General features: G+C 36.2%; 1 protein-coding gene across 1 annotated transcript in view; it reads left to right on the top strand.

The window, feature by feature from the left end:
• FAM19A2 (family with sequence similarity 19 (chemokine (C-C motif)-like), member A2) overlaps positions 1–23,670 on the top strand; it is a 51,229-nt gene that overhangs the window by 21,399 nt on the left and 6,160 nt on the right. The window contains exons 2-4 of the mRNA XM_008938660.1: positions 6,473–6,625; positions 7,671–7,795; positions 21,930–22,177. Of these exons, the coding sequence (XP_008936908.1) occupies positions 6,473–6,625; positions 7,671–7,795; positions 21,930–21,941 (290 nt within the window). The 3' untranslated portion in view covers positions 21,942–22,177. The remainder of the gene's footprint in view (positions 1–6,472; positions 6,626–7,670; positions 7,796–21,929; positions 22,178–23,670) is intronic.

Below are 23,670 nucleotides of genomic sequence, written 5' to 3'. Positions count from 1 at the left end.
TGCTGATTCTATAGCACAACTCCATGTTTCATCTGGAAAATAAAGCAGCATGAGTGCCATTTCTGAGACGCACCACAACTGTGGCATGCCTTATTGTCACCACTGAGGACACAGGAATTACAGCTGTGTCTGTAATTGATTTTTCAGTTCACTGGCCATGCAGGGAGAAAAAAAGAGAAAAATACCAACCAGTTTTTCTTCCAAATAAAATAAAATATTTTGCTTTGCTCTGAGAATTTTTACAATTCAAAAAATCCCTGAAGTTTATCATAGGAATAAAAAAATTGTTAAAAAAAAGAAAAAAGAAGTGGAAACAATTTTTTTTTTGCCCTTCCCCCAAGAATACTTACTTTTAGGTTCAATGTGTAACCAAGTTTGACTAGATTTCAAAAACAGTTAACACTGCTTGTATACTGTACTTTTGGTAAATGAAAAACTCATCACAACTCTAATGATGGTTTAAAACATAATAATCTTAATTCATCACAATTTTCAGTTGTATATAGACTATATGGCATCATTTGTTCAATCACTGTAATAGGTGCAATGTACGCAGTCATCAGAATAAATATCTCATTTGCAAATTCAGATATTAGTTTTATTGAAAGTAAAAAAAATTAACTCTTGTCATTGAAATTCTGACACAAAAACACTGATCAAACCAAACCCATTGATTTCAAATGTTTTGAATTAGATCTTTAAAGATTGTGTTCAGTGAGGTTCCTGTCAATGTATATCTACCAGTGCTTTTTGGGAGTCAGTGGCTTGCTCCATGCCAGAGGTAACAAGATGATGACTGGTACGGGAGATGTCTCTTTTCCCGATGTCTGTGCTGCGAGTTCTCCCTCTGTTCCAGAGCTGAAATAAAGGTGTGCTTTCTTTTGTGTTCACACAAGCAAACTGAAACTTATGTTACTGAAATCTTGCCTGCTTTTCTCCCAATTACAATAATGATTGGTCAAGTCAAAGGTTGTGTCTTTAATAAAAAGCTTCACATTGCTCATGTTTTTAGGTAACACAGCTGCAGCAGCACTACCAGCATTGCTGACAGAGTATGCATAAACTAAATTCAAGTTTTTCCCTACCAGCTGTTAGGTAGATATAACAGAAAATATTGACAAATATTGAAATTGATTTAATGCAGGAACAGGACAGTCTATTTCTTTTCATATATCTTTGACCTTTAAACAGAAAGTTTAGATGGAAAACCTGGCTTGGCTGTTGTTGCATGAGATTTTGATTTCTTAGACGTGACAGCTGCTAACACCTATTGCTACAACAATACTCTGTGTGTGTGTGATTTTGTGTGTGAGACATTTTGCAAGTTTATTTGTACCCTTCCTGTCTATAGTGACACACTGAGACTTATATGAAATATTGAAATTGTTGAAGTGTAGCAGAAAGATAACCTACACTTGCTTTCCATGTCAATCAGTATGAATACAGCAAATAGACTATGTGAATAAGAAAACTCACTTTTTTCCTGGCCACTTAAGAGTAGGATGGTGATTTAGAGCCTAATCTGGAAAATGGTACATTAAACCCACTAGTTTTATTTATTTTTCTAATATCAGTAACACCCCCTCACGTACTTATCTGAAAACTGTGGTATAGAATAGTGACTAATCACTCTGGGAAATGGATGAAACAGGCTGAAAATCTGCTGAAATATTGTTTGTTTTACTTGCAGATGATTATTTTGTAAAGTAGTTATATTCTAGTCCTTAATGCAATTACTCCTGTGGATATGGTTTACATGAATAAAGACTTATGCGCCTACTTTGAAAGACTGAGTCACTATAATATTTCATGTGGGACATCTTCCTGATTATAGGCAAGATGACAAAAAGGCCAAGGTCTGTATAATATTTGATGTAATACGGATCAAAACTCATGGTTAGGAGTAATTTCCATTCCTCCCCTTATGGCTGATCTGTTGCTTCTTGTTTCAACTAAGGCTTTGTTTTTGTGAAAAGCTTTAAAAATCACACAGACACAAGCAAACAAAGCTTCTCACGCTTTACATAGTCTCTCTGACCTCAGAGGAATTACCAAAATGGAATAAAATAAGACACATTTATTTCATGTAAGAGTGCTGGGCTGCAGTGCTTGTAAGCCGACATAGGAACTGGATTCTGCTGAAGGAGGTAATCACATATCTGTGGCTGCCTGCTCTTGCTACTTCCGTATGGCTGAAACTGCTTCTCAATAAGCTCTGCACCCACTTGTAGGATCTAAACCAGTAGACAACTAACCCTGCAAAAAAAGGGGTATTTTTTCTGCCAGTCTAAATCCCTGGCTTACTGCTGTCACCATCAAATGACAGTGTTCATGCAAGCAAGGGATGAAACAGTGCAGGAAGAGGGACAAGGGATCTTTTTTTTTCTTTTGGTAGCTGTTGGTCATTAAGCAGGTTTAGCTGTATCACCCAGTTGTGCCAGTGTCTTTGCAGAGAGTATATAACAGAACCTTTTAGTTGTTGTAGGGTTTTTGTTTTTTTCTCACTGTTTATACATGGCTACTGCAACAATGGGGAACCTGAGGACAGAAACAGCCTGTGATTTTACTTCATCTAGTCCATGGTAGCATGATTTCTTCCTCTTTGTTAATGTCCAGTATACGTTTTAATGCATGACCTGTGAAACTTTCAGGAAAGAAATAATTCATACGGCTGAGTAGGTGGCTGTCAGTATTAAACATAAGTGGTGGGGCGAGGAAATGGCTATCAGGATGAACAGTGGAATTCAGAAGACTTTCCTTGATTTAATTCTAGATTTTGTGAAGCACTGCATCTACGCTAAGTATCTTATATTTGTATTTGTGAGTTGCAAAATAATAGTCTTGAACAGTAAGTTGACTTCTCACCTGGAACAAACTTTGCACAGAAGTAGAGGACTAAGTGCCATAACTTAGTGCCAGATGCACTGTGCAAATATGATTGAAATTTCATTCACTTGAGGGAAAGAAATTTAAAATTTCCCTGAAAGAACAAGAACAGCTAGAATTCATATATGTTTGAAGGTCTTTCCTGTGTACATTTAAACATATTCTTTAAGTGCATTCAATTTTGTGTAAAATGAGGAATAATAATTACTTAGCTTTATTTTTTCCAGGAGCGTGATTATGAAAATTCAAGTTTTTGGTGTACCAATATCATACTGATTTATGAGATAGCTGTGGTGACGATTTCACTGCATGAAAAAATGCTATAAAAGTAGCAGATTAATTTCAGGATATACTGTTAATGGGTGAGATATGGTTATATCTGTTTTCCAAGTTAAGCTCTCATAATACAGTGTTATATCTTTTGGAACATAATATATACATATGTTATGAATAATCATCAGGAAAACTTCACAGTCTGTACATGTAGATATCTCTGAGTCTTTTCAGTCCTTCACATTGATTTCAGGAAGGATTACTTGCATTAGTGGAGATTGCAGGACTGTGTTTTCAGTGGTTTTGAATAATGAATTCTGTAGGATTACAGAAATGACATTCAGTTCCTCAAACATCTTCTGCAAAGCAAGCAACATACTTTGAAGTCTGTGCTAGGAGAAAAAGAAACAAAACCAAAACGAGAATTTCCTGAAGTACGATCCTCCATTCATGGAATGGTTCAGTGCCTTAATGAGGTTAATTTGTATTAGGTTATGGAAAATCCTTTATCTACCATATAGAGGCTTTCATTTCACATGAATGTGACAGATACTGTACTTACTGCACTGGAACTTAATTATTTGATAGCATAAGGAGCTGAAATCCCTGCATTTTCTCTCAAGGAATATTAATTGCATACTCTAGATGGTAAATAGAAACCAGAGGATGGTTGGCCTAGATTTTAAATGTTTGAAATATATTTCTATGCTTTTCTAGGTTGTTTCAATTTGAAATACCTAGAAAATTTCAAAGCAGTTTTATTAACCATCCCCCTAATACTGTCAATAATATGTTATTATTGCTTGTTCTCTGCCATTTTTCACATATCTTTTCACCCTTTGAAAAACGTTTCTTTATTGTACATGAATGTAAGTGACCATTTCATTTAATTACACTCTTTTCCCATAAAAGTCTTAAAATGTCTGTTTTTCTCTACTAAATTACTATAAAGCAAGTCTTTCAAAACTTTTGTTTCAGTATGGACATTTCCCTCACAGAATTTTACAAGAGATCTGTTAACTGTCTTCCGTTCCTAATGGCTATTGGTGCACATTGTACTTCAGTTTTTTCTAGCAGTTATATTATAGAATTTCTGTGTACCTGGTAGAGCAGTGCAAAGCTTTTTAATAAGAGAATAAGGAGAAAAAATGTCAGGATCCATGATACTCATCAGAATACAAATAAGGACTGAAAACTAATATAGTGAAAAATTAAGTGGGACAAAGTTCACCTCCTGCCACTAAATTTACTGTGTTTTATAGAGTCAGTGTCTGAGTTTTTTGTGTACCTTTCATAAAATACAAATCAGTGAGTTTCTGTAGCATATGTGGGTATAAGATCTGTAATTGCCCTTCAAAATAAAAATTAATGTGAACGTACAAAATGAGCACGTGTTTGTTCTGCTACATATTCTACATTTGAAATATATCTTAGAGGAATTTTTTTACCATAATCACAAATAAAAAAACCTTACAACTCTTTTATTGAGGAAAAATTAACATTTATTTCAATAGTTTTATTGACATATATACCAATTAAATTGTTTGGAAAATAATTAAGAGTAATTTTTTACAGCAGATTGTGTTAGTAGCTGTACAAATATTTCCTCATCATCAAAGTTATGAAAATATCACAGATTGCACAGTTCAGGCAGATAGTATGAATGCTTTCCTCATCCTCTGCTGAATTTAAAATGATAAGTAGTTAAAAACCAAATAAAAGCATTTTTTTTATGCAAAAAGAGATTTTTTTTTTCTCCTAGATTTCTGTTTTATGTGTAACATTTCAGCATATTACAGTGTGATGTAACATGGGTTAATTGTTTGCATCGTGTTGTATCATTTCAGCTGTACTACAGCATGGTGTGGTGGAGTGAGTATAATCTAACCTGACATAGTACAATGCAGTGAGCGATGAAAAATATCACAGACAGTTCAGTGGAGTTTATTCTACTGAAAAATGCATAATTGACTGAATTAAATGTTTAGTAGTTTATGTTTTGTTGATGAAGACCCAGAGTCTAACTGGTGCCTGTGTCTCTTGCCTCTAGGCTTTTTCTTGGGATCCACAGCCTACATCAAGTTTCTTTTCCTTCCTTAGGCCTTTTTGGAGCTGGTATTATACAATAACTGAGTGGATGCAGATATCAATGTTGGGGTCATGAAAGCCTGTTAGTAGGGCCTTCTTGTTCATAGTTTGTCCTGAGGGATATAAAAAGTAGCTGAAGCAATCAGCGCATCAGCTTTGCAGAAAGCATACAAAAAGTTAAGCAGCAGCAGAAATAGAGTACTTAGGCATACTGTTAAAATACATATTGCTTTGCATGATTAATATTTCTACCTGTACAAGATTGTAGGTCAATACCAGCTAAAGGTTCAGATTTCTTTCTCTCCTTCTTCTGATGGAAATTGACTATCCCCAGAAATATCTAGTGTTGTATCAGTAACCACTGAAATCTTGATGAATGTTACTTTTTCTGAAATCCAGATCCTTTGGTAACTCACTGCTGAAGCAGAAAGGGTAGTTTGGTGGCTTCCCTCACAGGTTCTTTCACAGGACTCCAGTCGCATGATTCTCGTGATCAGTTAGAGTAGCACGGGTGAGGGTGACAGGTGCCAGATATGGGATAATGAAGATCGTCCTGTGGCCTCCCATGTTTGAAAAATTTGTTCCCCATGTTCCCAGACTGACTTTGCAGGTCTGGACAGAAAGATTTATAATGTGATTCCTTAGCAGACCTTATTTCTGAGTTTTGTTTGAAGGCTGTCCATGTATTCTGCCAGTTCTTTTCTGTCCATCTGTAGGAAGGTTTTGACATACCATATCAAAAAGTGCATCTGCCCTGGACATAAAGTCTGGAGACACAGATTTTGAAAACCTATGCATGTATGGGTATTTTAACATTGATACACTTCTAGTTCAAAATTCCTCCCTTAGGAAAAAAAAAAAAAAGTCTTGGAAGAGATATAGAGATGTTTACAGGGGCTCCAGAAATTAATATAGTTTCTAGGTTAGTTTTATAACGTTTCTGCTTCCTGCTTCACTGTCCCATCTGCAGCCTTCTTGAATTGTTCTTCTTCAGCCAGCATTTTCTGTTTGAGATAGTTATACTACATTTGGAAAATAAATCAACTTTTCATTCTAGTATTAGTACCATTCTAATTTTAGATTCATGTGTGGCAGGTTGTCTTACAGAGCCAAGTCGAATGCATTTCTAATTAAAAAAAAAACAAAACCAAAACCAAACAAACCCAAACCAGACAGTATAATGCTGCCTCGCAATGTTATGAAATTGCTCATATTATTTTCACAGCTCACCATGTTAAAACTGGGACCTGTGAAGTGGTGGCACTCCACAGATGTTGCAATAAGAACAAGATAGAAGAAAGATCACAGACGGTGAAGTGCTCCTGCTTCCCTGGGCAGGTAGCAGGTACCACCCGTGCAGCTCCTTCTTGTGTTGATGGTGCGACTGCTTCTATTCCTTCCTTTCACTGCATGCTCCTAGGGGGTTTTGCTGGCTTAATGTCATCAATGAGAAACACTTACAGTAAAATGTTTAAAATAAGAATAGGAAAGCTTTTGCATTTTGAAGGGCATGCCCAAGGTGAATGAGACGAAGATGGGAAAAATTAATTATTTGGTATTACTCTGTGGAAATGCTAAGCAAAATTATTAGATGTCATTGAAAGAGACCTCTTGAGAAGTTAAATTTGATCTGACTAACAGAGTGCACTTGGAGTTCTATGAAATTGACTTAATTAAAAGTGTTTATGCAAAATCTACATGAACATATAATTTTTCATGTGCTGAAGTCTTACATTTTATTTATATATTTATTTTTATCATACAGAAGCAAACAAGCAAACAAACAAAACACAGTTCTGGCTATTTTTTAACCTTTTGAGACCAACACTATTTTTCCTAATCACAGTGCAATATTAATGTTTTATTTAATAAATCTGGCATAGCTCATTTGTTTTATTTGGGAAAATACTAGCTGTTTTTTCATATCACTTTCTCTGAAAGAGAAGCAGGATGGATTCACCCTTTACATGATCTCTTTACTGTTGTTCTGTTGTTGGCTGTCAGAGAAGCTGTAAGTATGTCATCATTGTGGAATACATTTAATCAGACTATGCTAGACTATATAGGAGATCAGGCAAAATATATTAACTCAAAATAAGAGATTCTACTTAAAACTTCAAAATCTGGCAGAGCAATTAAAATTGAGGATTGGAAGGAAATACTGTGAAATTAGTTCTTGAAATTCAGTAAATTAGAAAAAAAACCCCACAGTAAAGAGATTGACTTTGAAGCACATAGCACCTTGTGCCAATTGAGACCTAATTTCTTATGAAGGTTCTGAGCTGGCTGAAAATTACAGACTAACTGTCAGTTGATACATTTCTAACATTTTCTTGGAAAAGACAAGTAATGTTGCAAAATAATGGCATATTAAAGCGTCCATTTCAAAAGCATGCAAATGTGTTTGTTTTCCTGTCTTGTAGCTTCAATAGTGGAGCAGAAATGGTGGTGCCACATGCAACCATGTCTTGAAGGGGAGGAATGTAAAGTTCTTCCTGATCGTAAGGGATGGAGCTGTTCCTCTGGGAATAAAGTGAAGACAACTAGGGTAGGTATGATACCAACCTGACATGTTACCAACAAATAAAACAATAAGTGCACCAGATACTGGGTGCACATAGAAGACATGAGTTGAGAAGACTGAAGAAGTACAGGAAGAAAGTCAATACTGGGACTGGACTTCCTGGTCCTGCACACTTTTCTCAGCATACTTTGCAATTGCTTGAACATGCTAAGCAGTGTGCCAGACCTTCTCAGGTAAGCTGTGGAAATAGTAGAGTTGACTCCTTTTCAACTATCAATCATGACCAAATATATATTTCTTTCTGAAAGCACTTGCACAAAGTCTGTATACCTTGCTAAGCTCTTCATTCATAGGGTAGCGAGCACGTACATTTTATCAATATCATGGAATTACCATTTTCTATGTAGGAATTGCTGAGTACGGTAAGCATTTAACATGTTATTACAGTATCATCTTCTGGTTCTTTCTGACTTGTATGACTGGGATTTACTGAAAAATTTTGACAGTTTCAGTGAGTTCCTTTTCTCCATTTGACACTTTTTACATTACTGATTAAAAATTAACAGAAAGACATCTAACATTCGTTGTGTGCAATGCCTGGAAACAAATAAAAGTGCTGCGTTTAATGCTTTTTAGTGGCTAAGAGAAAGAGAAGAATAACAAATTCTTCAGATAAGCATTAAGCAATGAAACTTCCTTAAACTACAGCGTTGTATCTCTGTAGACATGCACAGCACAGTTCATCAACAGATTAAAATACACTCTGAAGACACGTGTGTGAGTAAGCATGAACGCCTTCACCCCTACACCTCACCACACATACTGATGACTGATTTTACTTGTAAGTATTCAGTAATAGTTTGTAGTGTCAGGCCATAATTTGCGATTATGGTGTTTACTTTATGAAGGTGTTTGAGTGTCCTTGTAATTCAACTGAAAGCGTCCTTGCATAGGAACTAAATTTCTGGTACACTTTGGTTGTAGTTAAACATAGTGTGCACTGACTGAATTATACTCATGCTGTTCCACAGAGAGCTCTACATGTCTCAGTTTCTGTATGTGTAAGGCTTTAGAACATTTTGAGTTTCTCTGAATGCAAGAATACTTCCTAAATATTTGATATACAATTCTATTCCTGAATCTTCTTCCAAATGTGTTTCTTCTGAAGGTAACATCTTGCTTCAATGCTGCCCATACTTAACTTTGTACATGCGAAGGCAAATCTGATTATATGCTTGTAAAATGTGTGTGCATGTGTAATATAACTCAACAGAAACAGATGGAATTTAATAATAGAAATAATTATGTGTGTGTGTGTGTGTTTTGAAATCTGTGTTGGCTACTACTACATGGCACTATTAATGTTAAATAATGCATGCCATTTTATGTTTATTGTATGTGTTTAACAAGCAGGAAGTAAAAAAATGGGTTTGGATTACATTTCTGTAGGAAAAGACAGGTCACAAAAGGGGGAGATATTAATTAAAATCACCTTGAGGGGATTTCCTCCTAACATTTTGTCAGAAGATAGGTTTTCCTACATTGGTCAAGGTTGTGAAGTTCTGTCCACTGTTAGGAATCTACAGAAGCCCAAGGCTCTTGTCGCCAAAGGCTTTATGCCTTTGTTGCAGACTCATAGGTCTGGCTTTTTGCTAGTAGTTGGACTTCTCTTGTCCTCCGTGGATGGTGGCAGTTCTCAGGACTCACTTCATGCCTCTTCAGAAGTGATGCTATGAAAAAGCCAGTTCTTTTCTGTATTTACAGTCATACACACTGATTCAGTACAATGGCTACCATAACATGCTTGCAGATCTGCCATCACTAAAAGGAAAACACTAATCCCCTTAAATCCTCCACCATTTGTTCTAGCTTGCCTTCTAGATTGCCCAGATACTGTATGTTGCCCCCTCCTTCCTTCATTTCCCACATAGCTGGAAAGCTTTTTTGAGACAATAGCAGTCTTGAATTTAAATTTCTGACTGAAAGTTGGTCTGCCATTGAAACAAGGTGACAGGTGAATGAAGGTCTTTGTCTTTCCAGATGCAGGGGGCTGAGATTTTAACATAGTCTGATGCCCAGAAAAATATACTTTGCTGTTGAAAATGTGAGTGATTCTTTGTGTTTAGACAGTAGCTTATTATCAAAAAAGCAAGTACTTTTTCCAGGTATGTAGTGACTACAATATTTTTGTCACTCCTTTTCTGCTCCCTAAAGTCTACATAAATAACAGGAAAAATTTGAAAGTGTTCTGTGGTTTCAACCCACGTCCTCCCCTCCCTCTCCCCCCCCCCCCCTTTTTTTTTTTGAGGAAAAAAAAAGAACTGTACAGATCGTCAGTATTAAGAAGTCATGAAAAATAAGTTTTTAATTGTCAAATTAGATAACCCATATGCTATTATCATGTATATTATAAAGGCATAAAGAAGCAAAGGGAACTGAACACCTTGAGTGATTCAAGCATATTTCAGAAAAGCCTTGTGAAGGCTTTCCTGAAAGGCCTAAGAAGGTCTATATTCATCTTTAAGCACTTCTGTAAGTTTACCTCCTTCATGTGCAGAAAATTAGCCCCGTTATCTGCTGAAGCACTATCTTCTTTTCTGCAGGATATGAAGTTCAAAAGCAGCACCTATGTTTCCACATCTTGAGCTGTTACTAGTTAGGCATCATGCTAGAGATAAAACCAGTGGAGGAAGGAGATATTTTGCTTGTCCACCTCTTTTAGCATGGCTAATCACACTATTGTAAAAAATTATGATACCAGCTTCTTTATACTTATGATATCAGTCACTAAGTAGAAAGACCAAGTGAACAATGACAGAAAACAAACTAATTTCTAATGTGGTCTACTTGAGGTTTTGCATTTTGTCCATCTATTGAAATCTAGTAAGGTAATACAGGAATAATGAATTGGAGATAACATAAATGTTATAGTACTCAGAATTCAAATGTTAAAAATCAGGTGGAAATTACTTACCTCCAGAATGCATGAACAGGTATTATGGAAAGACAAAACTGTTTTCTATTTTGTCTGCATAATAGTGGGAGAGGGCATGTATGTCAGCATGAGGAGTTAGCTATGGAAAAGGAATGAATACAGAGAGGGAAATTGTGTATGAATAAACTGAGTACTAAGTTAACTCATGCTAGTTTAGAATTGACTATTTTGGGTATATGTAGCCTGCAGGAGGAGAAGGAGAGAAACTGACAATTTAGCTAGAACGGTAATTTTTTTCTTTTTTTACTTAATATAAAGCAATTTGTGTTCACATTCCTGAGCATTATACCACAACAAAAGAGGATGTTCATGAACACATTAGGAGAATAATGAAATGATTGTGTGTATAGCTGAGATTTACCAGGCACATTGTGGCATTCTCCTGCAAACTGAGAAACTATTATGAGAGGAAGCTATTGAATTTTTTTCTATATGGCTAGACTCATAAATAAAATTTTTTTGTCATGTTGCCCTCTTTAAATGATGATAAAAGTGTTAAAAAAAGGGGAAATTAAAATATTTTTTTTACCTTTAATTTTTTTTTTTTGTTCTTACAGCTTTTTTCTAATATAATCATTTTAATTTAAAAAGGCCTATTGGATGTGTTTCCTTCCCTTTTTGCAAAATAAGGAAAATATCTGTTTAAAGCAGGGGAATTTTCCCATCAGTGGAAAACTACTAAATATAGCAGTATTATGTATAAAATTGACAATGACATTAAAAAAATGCTATGAGGTTGTATTTAACAAAGGAGTCCTTTTGAAAGCCTGGAAAACAACATTTTGCATCAGATAGGAGCTGAGAAGAAACAATTACATATTTCTCTCAGTTATGGGGTGTATACCACACCCAAGGTCTCTGGTTAGGTTTTTTTTCCAGAGCAGATCAAGTTTTTCAGAGCCAGGCTTTACTTGTATTTTTAAGAAAAGTACATTGCCTGTTGTCTTTATAATAGAGGCTGACTTTAATTAAGAGCACCAGAAACTGCATGTAACCTGTGTGAAAGTGGATTCTGCAGTGTTTTCTGGCATCCCAGTTCCCCAGGCATCCACCCTGGGACTAGCTTGGAACATGTTGTACTTCCTGGGCAGCCTCTAAAACCTGTGTGTCTTTCCTGCAGAAACTAGAGCAGGTAAAGCTAAAAACTACATAGGTAAAGTGGTGCATCCTGGGTCTTATCTGGAGATCCTGGAGTTGCATCATGCACTTGCACCCGGTAGTGGAGAGTGGAGAAGCATCACTTGGCTGATATTTTTTTGAGATGTAGAGAAATATGTATTGATATTTTTATGTGAAATAGAATAGAACTATTTAAATTGGAAGGGACCTACAATGATCATCTAGTCCAACTGCCTGACCAATTCAGGGCTCACCAAGTTAAAGCATGTCAATAAGGACATTGTCCAAATGCCTCTTAAACAGTGACAGACTTGGGGCATCAACCATCTCTCTGGGAAGCCTGTACCTGTGTTTGACCACCTTCTAAGGAAAGAAATGTTCCTAATGTTCAGTCTAAACCTCCCCTGGCACAGCTTTGAACCACTATGTAGTAATGAAATTGTACCTTGTCGTTAAGATTGTAGTTTGTTTTGGTAGAACCGCATGTAGAATGAGGCATAATTTAGTGCTAAGTTCTGGTTAAAATATGTGGAGTGGAATTTACTGGACTTTGCTTGGGTTAGGACTTACCAGTGTGAGATGATTAACCTAAGATCTAGGCTGTCTTTTCACTCTTGAAGAGAATTGTTCAATTCTGGGGGACAATTCATTTTGTCCTAACATAAATCAGATGAATTACCTTCTGGAAGTGCTTATATCTCCCTAATAGCTCTAAAGATTGCCTTAGTGCCTAATATTTAGATACGTGATTAGGAAACTACTGTCTTGGAGACTTTACTCTCTTTGATGTGGTCTTCAGTAGGAAGATGATAAAAAAAGCCCCTTAATTCTTTTGAGAATTGGGAAACTTTGGACTTTGACCACTATTGAATACAATATAATGTAAGAGGTGTTTCAAAAATGTTCATGTTCTGAAGGTACACATCTGTGAACTAAACTGGGGAATCATACTGTGATGAGCAATACATCCAGTATGTATTATTCAGTAAAAATTGGCAAGCAGTGCATGTCATTATGGATTGGCTTTTTGGTGTAATAATAATAATAATATAAATTAACCAAAAAGATCAGATGTAATATATAACAGGTATTGATTATTAACCTCTCAAAATCCCTAGAAGTTCAAGGTGACCAACAGTTTCCTATAAACAAGTGAATGTACTATTTTCAGACAGATAATAAAGGCCCATCTTTAGGAAATGAGCATCCAACTTCCAGAATAGCTGTTCTTTCGAGGGGCAGAAGGAACTGCAATTGTCACTGAAAACTGACTATTATTTTTAATTTGTGGGGAAGAGCACACTGCAGAAGAGAAAGAAATCAATATCTAATGTGTTACTATGTAGCGATATGCCAAACCAATATTAAAAACAGAGTACTGAAAAAAAAAAAAATTACAAGGACAGAGACAAATAAAAGAGATATTACAGGGCAAAAAATAAATCCATATAGAGTATATTTATCTACATTCCAAATCCAAATCTGCTTTCCAAATCAATACCAGAGATAGACAACTAGTGTGAAAAGAACAGAAATATTGCCAGGATGGAGAGAAATCCATACTGAGAGTGTTTATCTACATTCTAAAACAATATTGAAGAGAGCCTGAGGTCAGATATTTGTAATAATCCATTTAATCTAATTTTACCTTATGGCATCCAAGTTTAAAAGAAACTAAAAATTGACTAACATTCTTGGAAGAGGAGAAAGGGTACCACCCAAACAGACGAGCTGGCTGCACATGGAGCCAAACGGTGTTCAGTGTGCATCCCATTACTCTGAATCAGTGCAGTCCTTTTGCTGTCTATAAATACTGCTTACATTTTTACCCTGTCTCCTCTTTCTCACAGGCAGATGCTGGATTGTTTCTGAAGTAATTAAAGCTGCTGAAAGGAGAGGAATTAATTTTGTTTAGGTTTCAATTTATAAAATATGTTGTTCAGAACCCTTTCAGCACGAGGAATGAAAGGACCTCTGACAAGTATCTTTACATAGTAGAGCTTTGCAAAGGGCTACTGAGATTCCCAGTATCAGGAGGCAGCATTAGTGGTGACTTAGCTACTACCAGTGCTGTCATAACTACTGCTTGAGTAAGACAATGTAATACAAGAGAGCTAAAATGTGTGCCTGGAAATAAGAAAAAAAAGGCATTTTTGTCATAGCTGAGCCTGACATCAGTGCTAGAAATGCAGCTACATTAGTTGTTGGTAGGTGCTTCTCCACATGAGCAAGGCATGCATAGGCTCTTTAAGCAGCAGCAGAGGGGAGAAAAATGAAACAAAAGTTTTTTTCTGCCAAAGTTAAAAACAAATATTGCCATTGCAGTAGCCTCTTCCTGTATGATGTTTTCCTCTTCCTCCTCCAGGCTTTTCAATACCAGCAGTAGTAATGACATGTAATTAGAAAAAGCAGAATTACATCATATAAATACTGTGCATAGGTTGTACTAGGATGTTTCTGATAGCTGGATATATGGTAGTAAGGTAATGTATTTCTCACATGACATTTTTTCGGTGTAAAACTGCTACTAATTTCTATCACGTGAAACAATTTACCTGTTTTGTTGCCCATTGTGAAACATAAAATTTACAGAATAAATCAATGATCTTCCATGTGCCAATAGTAAATAATGTCAGGAAGTGTTTTTCCTAATATTATTTAAGGGGCTGTATGAATAAATTAAGAAACAACCTCACTTTAAAACTTCTCTGTTCCCCTGCCTCACTTCAGAACCTCTGTCTGTAGACTCCTCACCTTCTATCTTAATTTCAGGTGAAGATTTATAGGAATAGTACACATGCATAGAGCAAGCAGCAATACCTTGTGGTTCATAAAAAGGATGTGATTACAATGTAAGTGCACAGGCTGTAGCAAAATATTACCCATGGAAAGGAGTGATTGCACTTGTGACAGCCTCTTTGTTGCTATGGTATCTCTTTCCATGCCTTTGGCTAATCTGTCACTAGGAGAAATTTGCAGCTGTCTCAGCATGTTTCTCATTGCTCACTCAGAGACCCACTGTATCAAATCTGTCATTAAAAAGAGCAATAAGTGGTATGTACACATTTTCCTAAAGATATCTAGAAGTTTCAGGGGGTAAGTGAGTTGCTAATGTAAATGGGGTCACATTTTCTGGGGTCAGGGTAACTTTTTGTATTAGTAATTACTGCTTTGATCTAGAGTTACAATTCTTTCATATTGAAGTTCTAGATTTTCGTAGGGCACCTAAACACTAATCTTTTGGGACACTTGGACATTTTGATGAAAATAACATTTCAGCCAACACATATTACAAGGACTTATCAGTATTCAGGGCTATGAGATTTACTGCTTTTCTTAAAAATAGGTGCTAGATGCCCAATTTATTTCTTCAATGTGAAGTTGGCATGCTTAGTTCTACCCTATGAAAAGGTTCCTGTTGCAAGTCTATATCTGACATGCGTTAAAGCCTACAGTTTGATGATGTTCATTTGTAGGTCATAGAAATCTAGACAAATCGTAGTCTTTCCCCAAAGGCAAATGTAGTTAAAAATACTCAGTGAACACAAATTATGATGAAAAGGATTAAGAAGTGTTGTGGTGTGAAATGTTTTAAACAAAATATTAGACTGAAAAGTCAGTAAAACTTGTTGGGCAGGTGAAGATAATGCAAACTCCTAAGACATTTTCAAATGTACTTGAATGAAAAAAATTTCTATAACCAGAATAGTTTTAATTTTTTTTTTTTATTAGCAGTTTTTCCCTAGAAGGTTTGCATTTTTTCCTTATTTTTTTTTTTCAGTCCCTTGCTGCATCTCCTTCTGAATACATTGAGTCTTGTCTCTAGCTATTCAGAAGGGTTGCTCTAATTTTTTTTTTTTTTTTTTTTTGTGAGTAGAACACTGTACAGATCATGAGAAATGAAATCTTTTGCAATCCCTTAACAATACACGCAGAATGTAAGTAATATATGCTGTGTTTTGGACGTTTTTATGAAGGAATATTTTTTCCTAAGGTAAGACTGCAGCTAACATCCACTGAAAAGCATTGGTTTAGCTTCTGTAGACATTGACAGAATTACTCTGAAATCAAAGGAAAATATTTCTGCAATATTTAAAGAAAAGTGCAAATGGCTTTCGGTTGCATGTCATCAATTAACTAATCAGTTATTTTTGCAAGCATTACTTTCTTCCACGTGGGAATCCTCCACTCCATCAGTCCAGCCAAGAGGTTTTCTGCCTTTGTCCCAAAAGATTCAGCTTGTGATTTATTTTTCTTTCTTTTCCTTTTTCCCCAGTTTGTCCTTTGCTGGCATGTTTGAGATACTGACCTCATGTCTAAAGAATAATTTTCTACTTCTGTGATGAAAATAAGAATGAGTTCTGAAGGCTATGTGTAAATTACTGGTTTTCTCCACTTCTCCTTGAAGTGGAAAAGTCCTGACACTGAATCAAAGATGTTTTCACTCTCGTTTGCAGCTCCATTCTGCCAGTCTTTTTGCCCTTTCACAGCTGTGCAAGAAAGGCTCTTTGAATATCTAGCAGCCCTTTTTGTCTTCCTGAAAAACCTTTGTCAGCGTCTATTGCCTCGTAAGTTATGATACAGGAAGAAGATATTCAAATGCCTGTATCATGTGAATCATACTGGCGTGCTCTAAAACTAGTGCTTCTTCCCTGTCTCACCCTCCTTTGCAGTCTATAAGGGCTCCTTTGGATCATTTTTGCAAATCAGAAATAATACATTTCAGGTCAGATGGATTGGAGTGTTCTGAAACCTCACTTACCTACTACCTAAACAGCTGTAGGCAGAACTCTTCCTTCTTTCTATGGTTATTTGACATAGTCCTCACAAACTGTGCATCACTGTTTAGTTTTGGAACTGATATGAGGGAAAGGAAAAGTGGTGCCCAAGTGTCCAAAAGGTATTACTTTCATTTCTCAAAAATCCCATCATTTTCTTGAGGTATTGCCTTACTCATTAGGTCTGCTTATAAAAAAACTTCAGAGTTACTGCCCTGTCACAACTTGGCTTTTCTGCCTTCTAACAGAGGAAATGGGAAGTGGATAATCAGTATCAAGTGGAGAAAGTCAGTCATACAGAGCATTGTGCACAGTCACCATTGGAGGGGTGAACAACTCTCAAACCAGTTGAAATCAGATTACTCATATTATTCCCTCACAGAGCAAAGTAAGCATGGCAGTAAATCCTACTTATTTCTCCAAGGAATAATGAAAATAGTCCTGTCCTACTGGAGAACAGTTCAAAATGAAGAAAAAGTGTATCACAGTCAAGAGTTAGTGGAAGATTGATGTCCAGGAATAAATTAAAAAAGAAGAGAACCAACATAAAATTAATTTCCATAAGAGTTTGAAGACTGTTCATTTTTTTTTTAAGAGCTTGTAAGTTTTACACCTTCTTCCACCTTGGTGAACACCAGGTTCATCTTAGGAAAGACACTACTGCTGTACTGTATGGAGAACAGACTCCAAAGGACTTAATATGTTCTATTAAATGGACTTAGAGCATTCTTCTACTGCATTATAAGCATATACAGACGATTCCTTCTCAGGAACCATTTATCCACCTCCATATCTGCATTAAGAAATGTCATAAAGCTCTGAAGTGGAGATGCTGGATGAAGCTGCAAAATACTCAGGTCACCATGACTTATTTGCATAATATGACCTGTAGAACTATATTGGCAAGATCTCTAAAACTAGGAGTGAATGCAAGTGTGTCTCCAGTTTATGAAGACAGATATGATCTCAAGGAAACAATGGATTTTGTCTAACCAACATGTATCTATAACTTTAGTAGTAATAGAGGATTTGAGAATTGTAATGGAGCTCCATATTTTAAGAAGTCCAAACCAGCTTTGCTTCTTCAGGTTCAAGAATGCCACAAAATAGTTTATTTATGCCACCCAGAACAACAGCTTGTTCCTTCATCTTGAATTTAAGCTTTGTGTCTCAGGAGCATGTTCCTGCCAAAATTAGACCAAAGGACTTTATGTCTGCTTTTGCTATTACCAATTCAGGCAAATTCATTGAAAAATCAAAATTGTTGTTCTAGAATTCTGAGATCTCTCTGTCCTGTCTCCTTTCAGTGACCTTGGAAAATAAGAGCATAGCAAATTTATCGTATTCAAGACATTATTCTGATTGGGAAACTTTCTCCTAGAATGCAATGTGGGAAATTTGAAGCTGATTACTTGCAAAGCCAATGTCTTTTTGGAGGGTCGTTCAATAAACCACCAGAACCACCAGCAAGTTTGATGTCAACAACCTCTCTAGAGCGTTTTGTTCTTTCCTTCATTACTTCAAATTTTAGAGTACCAATGTCTAATTGTGATTAGCTACTCTGATTCTTTCATATATACCTTGTCTTGTGTCACTTACTAGTCACAGAATCACAGAATGTTAAGGGCTAGAAAGGACCTCGAAAGATCATCTAGTGCAACCCCCCTGCCAGAGCAGGATGACCTAAAGTAGGTCACATAGGAACGTGTGCAGGTGGGTTTTGAAATTCTCCAGAGAAGGAGACTCCACATCCCTTCTGGGAAGCCTGTTCCAGTGCTCTGTCACCCTCACAGTGAAAAGGTTTTTCCTTATGATTCTGTGGAACCTCTTATGTTCCAGCTTGTACCCTTTGCCCCTTGCCCTATCATTGAACATCATGGGCAAGAGCCTAGCTCCAACCTCCTGACACTCGCCCTTTATATATTTATAAACATTAATGAGGTCACCACTCAGTCTCCTCTTCTCCAAGCTAAAGAGACCCAGCTCCCTCAGCCTTTCCTCATAAGGGAGATGCTCCACTCCCTTAATCATCTTTGTGGCTCTGCACTGGACTCTTTCAAACAGTTCCCTGTCCTTCCTGAACTGAGGGGCCCAAAACTGAACACAATGAGAAGATGCGAGTGTGAAGACAACCAGCCAGGTTCTTTAAGAAAGACAAGTTAAATTGAATAAAAAAGCAGGTTCGTAGTTAAATTTCTACAGTTCATTTTCCCCTTTGACAGAATCCAGCTTTTCTGTCTACTGTGAATTGGAAAAATAGTATCAAGATGAACCCCAGTACAGAGGAGTTGTAGGAAATTGTAACTTCCACCTGGAAATCTCCATAATACTCAAGGAAGAAGACATTTCTAATCAGTTCAGGAATGTTCCTAATAACATGTCATTTTATCATGTGTTCAGGGCAAATGCCAGAGAAAAGCATCAAACCATCATTTTCTGGAATTAATACCAGTGTGTTATGGAATCTTCTTCCAAGTATGCCATGGGAATTTGTGACCGTTACACGTAAAAATGGAAGAAAATGACAGTTAAATTTTGTCCTCTACACACAACTTCAAGCATGGATGGTGGATATGCTCTCTGTGTTTTGCTTAATCTATTTACTTATTAAGTTGAGAGTAGCGGTTGCTCTGTTCCCTTCTTTTTCTCTGATGACCAAGATGACAACTTAGTTGGGAATCAACAACCATATTCTTACTGCTTCCTAGTGAAACAGACTTTATGCATTTTTTCTTGGGCAAAAGTCCTTCTAATTGTTCATCTGTGACAGTTTTTAGGTGAAAAGCCCTTGAATCTTCTCTTTCCCCAGTTCTATTCATACTTGATACAGGGTGACAGGAATTTTTCTGAGATCCTCCAAATCTGCCACCTGTCTTCTGTTTCTTATCTGTATTACAGTGATGGTGTGCTGGGTACTCAGACTGGAGAAAGTTAAAATTAGATTCCCTGAAAATAATTTTATATTCTCTGAATGGGTACCCACTACTCTGTCAGCACCCAGCACTTTGGCTAAAATTCCTCCAAGGATGGGGAAGTCTTTTCTTCATGTGGAGATTCTATATGGATGGAAAGACAGAGGAAAATGATGAAAGGGTTTCAATGCTGATGACTGACTTATTGTTTTTAAGCATTTCCCCCCCCCCCCCCGCCTGGATATTGCTCTGCTGTTTTCTAACTTGTTTTTCAGTTGTCTTATATTCCCTCAGCTGTGGCAGTATTCCTGGAGCGAAATGTGAGTGCACTACCTCAAAGTGCCAGCAGTGGAAGCGGGTAAGCAAGTGGGGAAAAATCACCAGAGGAATCTCTGAAGCTTGGGACAAAGGCAGAAAACACATGAGTACTTCACTAACAGAGCAGCAGGTACCCTCATAGAGAACATAAAATTACAGGTAAGGAAATAGTTTACATTTCTATTTTGATCTCATCCAAATAGCTTGTTCTCTCCATTCAAAATCCCATAAAAAATAACTTGCCATAAACATCTGAGGAAGAAAAAGATATCATATGTGTTGAATTTAGACTACCTGATTTTTCAGTAGGGAGAGTTTGAAGTTCAGTCTTGCCCAGTTTCAGGAAAAATATGTTAAAAGATGAGAATATTTCATACCTACAATGCAATTTAGAACCATAACCTGGTTTTAAAACAAAGCTGGATTTTTTTTTTTTTTAATTTATTTTTAGAATATTAAAGACAGGCAACTGCTTGTTACAGGTTTTCCTTTCCAATCAAGAACAACAGTAGACTTTTCTGTAGGTAGGTGAGGTCAGGTAAGGCCAAAGACAGACTCTGTTCCCATCCCTCCTTCTCCATTTACTTTCTCAGAGTTGTAAGGGTAGCAGGACTCTTTATTATACTTCAGTTTCCTCAACTGTAAAAAGGAAAGAGTTTGTTTTTATTTCCCATTTGAGATGAGTAGATGAAATAAGTGGTATAAACAATAAGAAAATTACATTTATTTAATTAATTGTCTTACAGTCGTATATGCCACCATGCTGCAGTCCCACTATGGAATTGTGACCACCACAAAAACCTCAACAGGATATATCCTTGTCTGAATTCCTACAATTATTATCTGTTACAGAAATTAAAATAAGGTTTAAGTCTTCTTTAAAGTAAAACTGTTGTCTGAAAATGAAAAAAATTGTTAAGTTAAAACAATTCTACTTTAAACTTACTTTCTCTGCTAAGTTACAGAAACACTGGGGAGGTTTAGGTATGTGCATTGTAGAGGCATTATTATTTGGAAGAGAATATTAAGTAAATTTGGAAGACTATTAACCTTGACCTGTCATATGTCTTCATCAGATATACACTATGGTAATTGTTCCAGTGAGTTGTACCAATTAATTTTATTTTGTAAACTAGCAAGTTCAATGAATTATTAGTACAGAGTCATATTAATTTGTTTCATATTATTTAAAAGTGTAGAGATTTTATTAAAGACACAAGTTACCAAAGTTATGAGTTGAATCTTGTAATGTATGTTTCTAATGATGTGCAGCATGATATTTAAATTAAAAAGCCTACAGAAAAAAAAAGGAAAATAATAATCTCTCTGTAAACATTATTCTAAGAAATCTAAGTGATCTTTTGAGGTGCTATGGAACCCTTTATGGAAGCAATCGTTATCAACATGTTCAAAAACTACCTCAAATATCTACATAAGGAGTCCACTGTCAAAATGGAAATTATCTTTTACAATGTTTCATTTGTTATTTTATGGTGTTTCCTGTAACCTACAAATCCTAGAAATGACAGTAAGTAGAGTTCTCAGAATGCTCAGTTTTCAAACCTTAAACTTTTGATTTATTCTTTTTTTCTTTAAATGTATGTGGGAAGAACACACTCAAATATTTAATTTAGAAGGAATTGTATTCTGACTTCACGGCTCTTTTTTGTACCACCGATCTGTCCATGGGCTTATTATAAAGGAAATTTTCAATTAGTGTTTTCTCATAGTTAAAGAATTCTGTTATACTTGCAAAAATGAGTGTTATCTATCAGTTTCTATTGCTTTTTGGTGACGAATCAATGAGGTTGAATTTGAGTATGTTTAAACCTTTTCCTTTGGGGTTACTGTTGTTGCTGGGGGTGTTTTGAGACCATCCTCTTTTTCTAAGAGAATTTGCTTTGATTCTGAAATATGTTTTTTCCTGTCACTTTGTACTTTTCCTTGTCAGTTAAAGAAAGTTCCATCTATCCCAGTTTTGTTTTCTGTAACTAATTCCATAATGGTGTAGTACTTGACATGTGTTTGTTTCTTAGGCAAACGTGTAAAACTCCTCAAGTCCGAATGGAGAAGTAGAGAAAGGAGATTTCTGCTGTGCCTGATGACAATTTTTGATTTTTCCACACACACAAAATATTCTGGCTCCACGTTGGAGCACTAGTTGTGATGAATCCTAGTCTTGGTCGGATTCTAAGGAAGGGCCAGAACGTTCGTTGAGGAATAAAGAGTCAAACCACTCCAGAAAATGTGTTCCAGCCCTGGTTTATTACTCACAGAGCAGCAGGTGTGTACAAATACAGGTTTACACAGTATTAACAGGAATTGTTGTACCTTAATCTTCAATGTAGTTGCTTCGTTTGCTGCAGATGCCCAGGAATCATGGCTTATTTGGGCAGAGTTTCAGGAGGGTGGTTGGAGAGACTCTGCATTGCTCTCCTAGAGCAGCCTGGGTGCATCAGCCAGTTGCTTCTGGGGAAGACACTCACTCTCTTTTCAAAGGTAGATTCAGTCATTGAACTTAAGTTACTCATTGTCATGGGAAAGCAAGAGATGCTCTAGAAAAGAGAACAGCACTTAGAAAAGAATATCTTGATACATTCTGTTAGGTGTTGCTTTCTAGTTGTAAGTTCAGCATCCAACACTGGACTACTTAAAGTTCAGAAAAACTTGGGAAAGGGGTATTTCCACTATATTCCTATGATATGCTAGATGTTGTCTGTTTGATCTTAAAAACACATTTAAGATTAAGAATTCTGCCATTTTCAGGAACCTATGCCATACTCTAAAATATTTTTCCTTTGCCTGTTTTTTCTAGTCCTAACTTTAAGATTATTTTGAGCAAGTGGAAAGCTCAATTTACATATGAAAGGTTTCCAAAGCCTTTTAGTTTTAATTACAGTTTTTAACACTGATTATCTAGGTCTTCACTTTAACACTGAAGATCTCCTGATGAAATGATTAAGAGTGGTGGGAAAACAAGAAATACAGAATTATACTCTTAATGGCTTTGTGTGCAATGAGTTTTCAATGTGTTTCTTTCTTTCTAATGGAAGGTCCTAAGCACAAGAATGATCACAAATGTAATTCTGATTAGTCAGAGTGCAATAAAAATATGAAAGATTTCAAAGCTTTAGAGTCTGGTGGTTATCAAAGACACGGGAAACTTTTGAGCCATTTAAAGTGTTCTGGGGAATGTCCTGTGTGATGAATAAAACGAGCTAGAGACATTTGCTGAAGAACAGACCTGAGGATCTAGACTTCTAAATTGCTCCATTACAGGCTTGGGAACGTGTTTAGACTAACACTTTTGTTACTGAATTTCCTAAAATAGAGTTAAGGGAAAAATTTAAAGCTCTTGGCTCTTGATATCAAAAATTAGGTAGGGCCAAAGTTTTATGAGTTGGAATGAAACATTTGAAGATTTGAAAAAATGTCTATCAGTATGTAACCATCTCTGAATGTAAATGAATTCATATGGTTATCATTAAATATTTGTTTTCCAGACTGCTCAAAAATCACTCCAATTTTGCCTTTTGTCTTTAGCCAAAGTCAAATAGCAGTCGGTGATACTGAAACAAGGGCCTGTTTCAGTTCTCTGCTGCCATTATTTTATCAAGCAGACCCTTGAAATATGGTTTAAACACCTTAACATTTCTCAGACTTTTGAAATGGTTCCTTGTGCCCCCCCAAACCTGGTTCTCTAGCATAAATCTCCAAATCCACACCTATGTACTGTGAGGTGCATATCTATAGAGGAGCCCTATTGCAAAAAAGATC

The sequence above is a fragment of the Merops nubicus genome, unplaced genomic scaffold, assembly GCF_000691845.1.
Source record: "Merops nubicus isolate BGI_N331 unplaced genomic scaffold, ASM69184v1 scaffold3884, whole genome shotgun sequence".
In the NCBI taxonomy this organism is placed as follows: Eukaryota; Metazoa; Chordata; class Aves; order Coraciiformes; family Meropidae; genus Merops; species Merops nubicus.
Note: the sequence above shows the minus strand (reverse complement) of the source record. Positions and strands in the feature narration are given on the sequence as shown.